Genomic DNA, 11,152 nt, shown 5'->3' with positions numbered 1-11,152 from the left:
TATCGCATACCAGGTATCATGGATCAGTTTGGATATGTCAAAATAGTTGAAGAGGTCATGTTGCCTTATGCTGAAGAGGACATGCCCTTGAAATGGGTGTTTCAACAAGACAATGACCCCAAGCACACTAGTAAACCAGCAAAATCTTGGTTCCAAACCAACAAAATTAATGCCTCACAGATGTGAAGAAATCATGAAAAACTGTGGTTATACAACTAAATACTAGTTTAGTGATTCACAGGATTGCTAAAAAAGCAGTTTTAACATAACTGTTTTGAGTTTGTAGCGTCAACAGCAGATGCTACTATTATTGTGAACACCCCCTTTCCTACTTTTTTTTTTTTTACTAATAGCCCAATTTCATAGCCTTAAGAGTGTGCATATCATGAATGCTCGGTCTTGTTGGATTTGTGAGAATCTACTGAATCTACTGGTACCTTGTTTCCCATGTAACAATAAGAAATATACTCAAAACCTGGATTAATCTTTTTAGTCACATAGCACTACTATTATTCTGAACACTACTGTATATACACACCGACACACACACACACACACACGTCAGAAGACTGTATTAAACAAACGTGAGATGAGAATGCCAATTTGGTGGTGCATTATATGTATAAACAGGAGAATCCCAATTTCATTATGTTTTACTTTTTAAAAGAAATGCTCGTTACCTGTAGCTATGGAGTTTGTGAACCAGAAAGCTGTGAGGTTTGATGTGTATCTTCTGTACAAGCACTGAACACTGCCGGCTCTGTTGCCAAAAGTTGAACCTGACAACAAAACTGAAAACTCCTCCAGTCTGTTGAGCCTTAAACGGAAACAAACTCTGTTGTCCCACAAAAAATCATAAAAAAATAAATGAATCTAGGCATCATTTCTCAGTCAGGGGCGAGATAATTGTTCTTATTCCAGATGTGGTTGTTGTTGTCGTTCCAGTTTGTGTGCTGGAGTTGCTGCTCAGCAGTCTCCTTTTGATGAAATGGGGACAGAAGGTAGATATGTAGGCATCTTTAAACCCCGACTGGCAGAAGCAGTATATCAGAGGGTCTAACAGGCAGTCTGTGTAGGAAAGAACCACCAGGGCATCATAGACTTGAACTGCAATGTCCTCTGCACCCTGCCACGACTCTGGGGGTAAAAGAAAAAAGGAAATCAGTTAATAAACAAATATGTGTTTGTACAAAACACCCAAATTGTCTTATAATTTACTCTTTATTATATGCTAGCATGTCTTTTTTTGCTACTTTGTAATACAGCAATCAAATAAAAACACTTTCCACTTTTACTTCTTGCAGACTTATGATTCAACAAACCTTATTGCGTCTTCCTCCTACTGATTTTCATTCCCCTTCTCTCCAGAGCATATCTCCACATGTTCAGGCTGATTTCAATCTGCTGTCTGTTCTCACTACAGATCACAGTATCATCTGCAAACATCACAGTCCATGGAAACTCCTGTCTGGTCTTGTTTGTTACCACTGCAAATAAGAAGAGGCTCTGAGGCTATCAGCACATCTCACTGCTGTCCTTGTACATATCCTGCACCACCCTCACATACTTCTTTGCCACTACAGACTTCCTCATGTAATACTACAACTCATCTTGTGGCACTCGGTCATAAGCATTCGTTCCTTTTTCTGCAGGAAATCATATTGCTGCTCGCCCATCTTTTGTTCTCATACTAGTTTCCACAACTCTTTCCCACAGTTTCGTGCTGTGGTTGATCAACTTTATGCCTCAGTAGATATTGCATCTCTGCACATCACCCCTGTTCTACAGGCACACTCTAACATTCCTAGATTTTATTAAACAATCTAGTTTTAAAAAACATATTGTTACCTCTCCTAAAAATGTCTGTGACTCTACTGGTATATCATCTGGGCCAACTGTCTTTCCACTCTTCATCCTATTCATAGCTGTCCTCACTTCATCCTTATTAATGACTCAGATTATGTAGCATTCTCTTCTTATTTTCAATATTTGTCAGGTCCTCAAAGTACTACCTCCACCTTCTCAACAGACTCTCCTTACTTGTTAGTATGTTTTCATCTGTTTGTTTTTTCACCTCAGTCCCTCTATTTGGCCCACTGGTACAAGTCTTTTTCATCTTGCTTAGTGTTGATCTTCATGTACAGCTCGCTGTGTGCCCTTTTAATTAGTTTTTCCACCTTACACTGCATCTCATTGTTCTCCTGTCTACTTTCTTCATCTCTCTGACCACTACCAGGCTCTTTTTCCCTATCTCCTTCCTCCTTAAACCTTTCTGTATATCTTTGTTCCTACAAGGTCTTCTAGTCTTCCTTTCGCTGTCCAGATATCACACCCAGTACCTTCTTGGCTGTCAACCTTACCAATTCTGCAGGTTTTTTGCAAAATCCACCACCATCTGACCTTCCACATTCCTCTACTTGATACTGTATCTACACCCATTGTTTCCTTATTGTTATGTGTCGGACGCAGCCCGGAGAACCGACCAGCGTTTGAAGGACCCAGTATAAAATAAGCAGAGCACGGTACAAAGGATAACAGAGTTTAATGAACATAACAGTGCTGTGAAAAATATAAAAGTGCGCGGTCTGGCGTGGTGGATTGCGGTGCGCTCCCAGCAGCGCTAACGGTCCGGAGCCAGAACTGGTTCGGACCCAAGGACCCCGCCGACACCCCCCAGGTGGCCGCGACAAACCGAGTCTGTGAAAGAAGGAATCATTATGTGAGTCCACACTCAACACACAGAGAGACCGCTCAAAGGTGCACAAACAGCAAACACTTCCTGGCTTAATTACTAATCAGCTTCCCATGCTGCAGGCATGGAACATCCAGTTCACAAAACTCCACTGCAGTGGAAGCTGATTTAAACGACCAACATACAGCTCAATATAATAAGGTGTGAGGGACACCACATTTACTGACTGTATAAATGTTAGTCACAAAATCTAACGTACCTCAGGAAGTGTGCTGACGAGCGTGAGACCTCACCCCCTCCTCTTTCACAGACCATGCATCAAACCTGGACGTTCTCTGCATCCACTGATGATGAGATGGCTCCCGAGACGACGATCTCACCCGTCTGGTCACAAGGTCGAGTCTCTGGCAAATACACACCGTGTACTCCAGTCTCAAATGCCACCATGCTCCAATCCATGTAGATGCACCACAGCTGTGAGTCCTGACGAGCCGCAGGTGATCAGCCTCAGGTGATCAGGGTGAGGTCCTGATAAACTCAGCTACACAGCCACTCAGTCCCAAATGCAAGCCACCTGGAAGGAAAAACAAAAGACAGAAACAAAAAGGCAGCCAGGCCCCCCAGCCATACAACACTTATCAGCTCTGTTCCCTTCAGGACTCTTTTTCTCCTCTTTCTTCATTGAACACCAGCACAGTTTCCCCCGGCACCCTGTTGGGCAACAGTACTGGTAGCAGCCATTGTTAAACCAGACCTCGACCGACCCGGTATGGAAACTATTTGTGATCTGTTTGTTTTTTTTATATCTGGACTTGGGACTTGCTCTCAGAATGCACTTAAACGTACTATCATTGTTGTATTCGGCGTACGCGCGGACTGTCAGCAGAGCCACTCTGGCCAGGGTGCATGGCAGGAAACAGATGGTGAAGACAAGCACGACAGACGTGACCACACACACGGCCCTCCTCAGCTTGGTCTTATCGCCCACAGTCTTCTTCTTCAGCCGCCGGTTGACTCGCACCGTGCAGTAGACCAGAATGATGAAGGGGATGATGATCTGTGAGAAGACGACGATCTGAGAAAAAAAAATAGTGGTTGGATTTGGTACAAGCGCACAGTCACTTTCATGTAAGTGAACACTGGAGTTCTGATTGTGAAATAAAAACACTTGTTTTGTAAAATAATTTTGTTGGACAGTCAGAAAAATTAATATCAAACAATTTGTATCCTTCAGTTTTGGTTGGCCGTCCGCCACATTGTGAACATGATCAAGTTAGGTCAGGTCACTGCATCCACTACAGCAGGAAACCGCTTTGGGTCCTGGATAGGGACCACCCAGGGAGGACACCCGTCTATCTCCAGTGTAGTCTTCTGTCTGTCATGGCCAGGTGACACGTGGGTGTCCAATTACTGTTTTTTTTAGTTATTACAGGTCCTCAAAACAGCAGTAAGTCTAAAAGGGTTTGTCATGGTGCGGGGTTGAGTCAGTGCCCTTGGCAAAGGTAATTTATGCTTCTGTTACAGTAGCATTTAACCCCTTAAGCCCTAGAGCCTATTTCACCAAAATCACATACCCATACATTATGATTTATTTCTCAGCTTGTACAAGGTCAAAAATGCAAAAGTTTGGATCAGCTAAAAGACAGGTCCTAGGGGATGTTGTGGATGCAAAAAAACTGAAAGTAAATAATACTTGGTAGGAGTGAATGAGGTTTTTTTTTTCCCAAAAAATGAATTCCGATTTATGCCTTCATTTGCTTGGTGTTTCAGCTGTGGTTAGTTGATATGTGATTGAAGTGGATGCTTTTGTAGAGGAGACTTTATTGACATTTTCATGTATAATAAGTGTATGTTGGTGTCAGCATTGGTTAGTTACGAGTGTTCAAATGTTCCAAAACAGGGCAAGTCGCCAAATTTGGGGACTCTAGGGTTTAAAAGGTTAATGCAGAAAAGTACATTTTTAAATTTTAGAGGCTTCAAGATAACATCTTTTCTGGGGACGTCCATGCATTTTTCAACAACACTATGCAAAACCACATTCTGCACACATTACAAAGACATGGCTGCAGAAGAAGAGGGTACGGCTACTGGACTGACGTGCCTGCAGTTCTGACTTGTCTTCAATTCTAATGTGTGGAGAATTTTAATAAAATATAAGAATGGATGAACAAATTAAATTAAGCTGACCAGAAAAAACATGAAATTTCATGGGTTCATACTCTCAGCAGTCAATAGAAGTCAAAGTAAATGTAAGAATCGCAGCTCCCCCCCCCCCAGTTTGTTGTTGTTCTTACTTCTCTGAAGGTGTCGGCCACATTATGACCCGGCCACTCGTACTCGTGGCTGTGGCTGTGGCAGCACTCGAAGGTGTTGACCATGGTGGGGGTGGTGAGAGGAAGCAGCAGCAGCCAGATGACGACGGAAACCTGAGGAGATTTCTTTATTATTTTGACAAAGTTCCTCCGGCCCAGATGCACCACGTTGAAGTAACGGTCGATGGAGAGCATGGTCAGGAAGGCGATGCTGGCTCCGCGGTTCAGGAACAACATGAAGAGCATGATCTTGCACATGATGTGGTTGTTGCTGCGCCGCAGCCCGTGTTGGTAGTAGTAAGCCTTGGCAGGAAGACAAGCCACCAACAGGAAGTCAGCGACCACAATGTTGAAGAGGAAGATGCTTTTGGTTTTCCAGAACTTGAACCTGAAGAGGAAGATGGAACACTGATTTATTTGACTTTGGCAAAGTTCATTTTTTTTAGGCTGAGTGAAAGGAGAAGTCATTTTAAAAAACACCCTCAAGTATTTTTATTCTCACTCTATGAACATATGCAGGTTAGGGAGCAGAAACTTCCATATCTTTTCTCTCTTTGGAGGTTTTTTGGCTTTGACTTTGACCATGTGCACAGCTATTTAATTTACGATGGGTTTTCTCATTAATGGGATAATCGAATGGCATGAAATTTGACATTTATTTTTATTATGATTTTATTATTATTATTATTAAGCTCTAAGATACACTCTATTATCATCATCATTGTTAGTATTATTACTTTATCCTAAGCTGCATTCTGAGTTCATTTAATTCATTTATCTATTTTTGTTTTGTTTTATTTTTTATTGTTCTAAGCTGCACTCTGAGCTGAGGACCACGGGGCTGGAATTTGTTTCCCCACATGGCAGCGTTTCTATATGTTGAGTCTGTGATGACTCTCAGCGGTCCAGACTGGAGAAGGTGAAGAAGGATGCGTCCCGTGTTGTGTGATCTTACAGGCACGTCGTGGTGTGAATCAGACTCAGGGGTTAATCATCAGAGCTTCAAGCAGACAATGACTGTGTAACATCTACTCAGGTGGTCTACAGAATGATGTGCTGCTGTAGTCATAGAAACAAACAGCGACGTAAGAAGCCATCATCATTATCATTACAACAGCAGCTGCACGTCGTCATCTGAAGTGTGGAAAATACAGCTGAATTTCAAAATGATTAAGAACAGAACGAGTGCAGGAATATGTTTTCATTATAAACTGTTCAAATGTCAGGTTTGAAAAACATCATCTGGAGTCTTTCCCAGCACCTGTCCCACCCTGGACAGGATGCCACCTGTAGGCCGACAGACACATTCACACCTACGGTCAATTTAATGTTACCGGTTTGCATGTCTTTGGATGTGTGAAGAAGCTGGCGCACTGGGAGGGAAGCCACACGACCGCCACACAGAAAGGCCCGAGTGGGTATCGATCCCACAACCTTCTTGCTGTGAGGCAACAGTGCTAACCACTAAGACACTGTGCTGCCTGCATTTCTTACTTGAAACCCAAAATTAAGTTAAAAAACAAAGGGCATTTATAAATGTCAGAAATGCATGATTTTTTTGTTGTTGTTTTAGCCTCCTAGTATATATAATATAATATATTAATGTATAAAAAATAGATTTTGAGAGTTTTTTTGGTTCTTGTTTTTAAAATATTAAAGTTTTCCAGAAGGATGGAATTTCTCCCGATAAACACAACTTCCAGTTCTGAATAAAGAATTTACAATCTTAGTTTGTCAATACCAACAAAATGTTCCTTTTCTAGAATTGTTTTTATTATTTTTTAATTGACGTCAGTTAAAATACAGTGAGAAGACGCCATGACACACTGGGAAACCTAATATCCCAGCATGCCTGTTTGAGGGTCACACGGCGCTGCTGTGCTACATACCGAGCTTAAGAAATGCAGTAATTAATGTTCATTTGTGACTTTTAAGTGCCAAAAACCAGCGTAAGATGGAAACAAAAAGACAGGGAGAGACGCGGCTAACACATTTCACACACAGAGGTTTTGCTGGATACCTGCTAGATGACAGTCACAGCGCTGCTGGGTCGGTTATCAAGACTAGCAGTGACCATACGTCAGTTTTATTGTATATTTACTGGATGTGTTTTTCTGAGTTTTTCCATTGATTGCATGATTTTTGGACCTTGTGCGTGCACGTTCCCCTTCATTTCGTAAATCTCACCAATTCACACCCCCCCCCCTTCCCCAATTGCTATAAAACTAGCTGTAATTCTGAAAATATACAACAGAAATAAAAGTACTTTATAGCAAAGACATTTCATCATGAATTAAATTTAGTCAGGTTCCTGAAAATTGAACGGGATTACATGGTTAAAGTTGGAAAAGCTGATGAAGATGTGACCTCTTTTGAATAAAGGGCTAACAACAATTAAAAGGCAGAGCTCATTTTCCTGACCGGCGACTCACAGATTAAAGGTTTCAGTCGATTTGTACCTGAAGAGGAAGATGTAGAGGACGGACAGGTTGAGCGGCAGCCCCACCACGAACTGACAAATCATCAGCCCAGAAAGCGTCTTGTATGTGACCTCGTTGGGCGTGTTGCAGTTGTCGATTGATGAATTCACTTGAGACATGGTTTTTTGACTGCTGGTATCCGTGCTGGAAGTTCTAAACCTTCTGGCAGTCAGAGTTCCTTTAATTCCTTAAAGTCTGAGCTGGTTGCAGTTTCCTGTTGTTCAGTCTCTTTTCTCAGACACGATGGGATCTGTCAAATTCCACAGTTCTGGTCTGGCAGGTTCCCAGCGATCCTGCAGCTCAGTGAAAACCGCGGCAGTAAAGACACACTGCAGAGTAACCCGCGGAACAAAACGCTTCACAGCCTGCAGACTGAACACGTCCTGCCTTGTTTGGGTTCTCAGTCCTCGTGGTGTGAAAGTGGGACTGATCTTTGAGAGAGGAATCACTTATCGAGCAGCCGGAGGTGGAGTTTAAACAGAAGGATGTATCTCACGGGGCAGGATGCCACTTCACTTTTTCTGAGAGTGTTTCTGTGCGGCCGCGAGATGAATCAATTAAGCAGAAGATGCTGTGATGGGAAGTGCTGACACATCCTGTGCAGTCAGAAAACTGCTACATGGAAAATCAGGGTGTTTACCAGGTGACGAAATTCCTCAGGTTCCTGCCTGTGGGACGACACTGTTGTGTCTGAACTTGTCCAGGATCACGAGTGGTTGGTTGGTAATGATGGCAGGGCGCTGCCGAGATCAACAACACGACTGTACGTTTGTGATTATCACTGGATCCTGATCACGTCTTAAATGTCCATCACAAAGCCTGAAACAATGGACAACACAACGAGAGGTCACACTGTCTCTATCGCCACCTAGTGGGTGTTTTCTGTAAAAAAAAAAAAAAAAAAATTCTCTGGAATCTTCATGGCAGCTGATAAGGCAGAAAAAAATGAGATAAAAGCAAATAATAAAGCCTTGTTCTCACTTTCATAAGGAAGGTGACGGTTTGAAACCTTGCCAATGCCTCAGTCAGAGTCATTGTACCGTAGTTTTGTTTCAACCATGATGGGATTTTCAAGATATTCAAACGTTGACATACTTTGGTAATCTCTTGCATTTCCGTGGAGACTGTAGCGCCATCATCTATACTGAGGCATCGCTGGCAGGTTTTCTGGAAGCATCAAGGTTGTGCTAAGGTTTTACCCCAAGTGTGGTCAGGATGTTTTATTTTTCATGTCTTCTAGATCAAATTAACAGGCACCATTGTAAACCAGGACCATTCGGGATGCATATCCATGAAAGCAAGAATGGGATTAATGCTAATGCTACTAGCTTCTGTTACTAACGGTTTACAACAGAGCTTGGAATTTACTAAAAACCCTTTGAGTTGCTCTGAAAATTTTGTTTGTTCTGGTATTTTGTATGAACTAGCACATTGTTGTGGAATTCCTTGATCTGGAGGTGGTCCCTGGTTTCAGTGGCTACATTCTGAGCTATTAGCACCACATTTACACATCACATGATGTGCCTGGAGTGTTGTGCAAAACCATGTGGTTCATATGACACACTGTGATAGCAGTGAGTGAACCATTTGTCTCATTTATTTGCAGTTTTCTTTACCCACTGCAACAAATGCAAAAAGATGGATCTCTGTAGCTTTTGCGTGGGGCTAGAGACAGGCTGCCCGAGTCTCTTCGCTTTCTTATTTGTAGAGTAGAAGTTGGAGTTGCTGATACGGCTAACCTGTTGGAGGATATCGCCCCCTCTGGATCGAGTATACCATAGTCATAATCTTCATCAAATCAAATTGGGGTAATGTTGGGTGATTTCTCCTCCATTTCAAATTGTAACGCAGCATCTTAACAGAAACATAAAGTTGAATTATAAAAGAGCAGCAGCCTTATTTTTCTCGACTTAAGCATTTTGGAACATGTAACATATTTTCCGACGTATAATTTCCACCAAAGTATAAATCGCACCTTTTTTCTTTGTATTATCAGATCCTTAATTTGGGATTATTGTTGTGTGGGCCGCTGAAGAGGAGGTACTGCTGGCCCACTACCACCAGATGGCGCCCTGCTTGGAGTGTGGGCTTCAAGCACGAGAGGGCGTCGGAGCCGCTGGGAGTGACAGCTGTCACTTATCAGCACCAGCTGTCACTTGTTCAACTCATCACCATATAAGCCGGACTGCAACTCCACCTCCTCGCTGAGAAATCAGCTACCGTTCCAGGTAATCTTTCTCTGCTGTGATTTTCTGAGTGTTTGAACATTGTTCTGTGTGCAGCCGTGTATCCTGTGGACTCAGTCTGTAACTGGATTGGCGGATATTGTGACTTGCGACGTCTTCGCCTCACACTCCTTCCAGGGAGAGTGACTGACAGGAGCTGCACGGATGATTCTGTGTCTGGAGGTGGAGGTTCTCCCTCCCGGAGGAACTAAGCTTTACACGATTGCTGGGTGTGTATTCACACACCCACCGTTAACTGTTTCTGTTTTCTGCCAGCAGTACCGGGTCTGACTGCTGAAGACAGTGGCCACCTGGGGCGCAGGGCTTGGCGGCTCCGGTGTTCTTCAGATCCGTTGGTAGTGGAAGCTGTGTGGGATCCGGCTCTTCTCTCGCCAGACGTCTTCTATCTTCAAGCCTGCCCACACGTCACCTTGTGTATAATTGACAATCCACATTATTGTTATTGTCTGTATGTCGTTGTGCGATTCACAACATTAAATTGTTACTTTTGGCTTATCCATTGTCCGTTCATTAACGCCCCCTGTTGTGGGTCCGTGTCACGACACCTTCCCAACAATTATTGAGCATTGGGGTAGTTTACTTTTATTATTGGGGCTTATTTTGTTGAGTGTTATAGTTACTATTAATGTTAATTCTAATAACAAAAGCAAGATTTCCAGTCTTTCACAGAGGAGAAGCTCATTGTTTCCTTATATCATAAAATTAGTAAGTTTATTGATATGTAAATTCTGCCTTCCGTTCCATTTCAAGAACATGGTCTGTGACCCTATCGTACCAAGTAGGCTGCTTAGATGGTCGTGGCCCATTGTGTTGCGGGTGTAAGACTTAAGACTTTTTAAACAGAAGAAGCTCATTTCTACACCCGCAGATGTAGCTCCAATAATTGGAGTAAATTGTTGCCACTAACAATAGCGGTGTGTACAGCTAAGGCATTGCACTGTCCAACATCTTGTCTTTTAGGAAAACACAGCTTTCTCCTGTTAGTCCTGATTTCAATACAGGACTTGATGTTCAAACCTCAGTCAGCCTGAATCACAGTATTGGCCATAAGTTTTCAGAACACTCTGGAATGCCTCCTGTGGAAACACTTCTCTCATGTCATCAATCTTCCCTGGATTGGCTGATTGTAAGAAGTTCAAACTTTCCAAATGTGAAAACGCTGAGGAATCTGCTCCATGAGATTATCAAGGATAGAATAGAATAGAAAAGAATAGAATAGAGCCCTTATTGTCATTGTACATATACATACATACATACAACGAAATATGTCCTCTGCATTTAACCTATCCTAATTACAGTTAGACACAATCCAACCACAAAGAACAGTGGGCAGCCACAGTCTGATGCCTGGGAAAACAGCTTATATCAATCAATTTCAATCAATTTTATTTATATAGCGCCAAATCACAACAAACAGTTGCC

The 11,152-nt window shown here is 42.5% G+C and overlaps 1 protein-coding gene across 2 annotated transcripts; it reads right to left on the bottom strand.

Annotated features, from left to right (window-relative positions):
* Positions 1–442: 442 nt before the first annotated feature.
* Positions 443–8,972, bottom strand: LOC117503480 (12-(S)-hydroxy-5,8,10,14-eicosatetraenoic acid receptor-like). Of its 2 annotated transcripts, XM_034162723.1 has the most exons (4): positions 7,464–8,972; positions 4,987–5,392; positions 3,539–3,767; positions 443–1,137 (listed from the first exon to the last, which is right to left on the bottom strand). In XM_034162723.1, exons 1-4 carry the CDS (start codon positions 7,601–7,603, stop codon positions 881–883), a joined length of 1,032 nt encoding a protein of 343 aa, XP_034018614.1. In that variant the 5' UTR covers positions 7,604–8,972; the 3' UTR covers positions 443–880. The 2 variants fall into 2 exon arrangements, with proteins under 2 accessions (XP_034018614.1, XP_034018613.1); XM_034162722.1 differs by lacking the exon at positions 443–1,137 and having other exon boundaries at positions 3,209–3,767.
* Between the last annotated feature and the right edge of the window lie 2,180 nt (positions 8,973–11,152).

This window comes from Thalassophryne amazonica, chromosome 21 (genome assembly GCF_902500255.1).
Source record: "Thalassophryne amazonica chromosome 21, fThaAma1.1, whole genome shotgun sequence".
Classification (NCBI taxonomy): Eukaryota; Metazoa; Chordata; class Actinopteri; order Batrachoidiformes; family Batrachoididae; genus Thalassophryne; species Thalassophryne amazonica.
The sequence above is the reverse complement of the archived record's forward strand: the minus strand, read 5'-3'. Positions and strand labels throughout refer to the sequence as shown.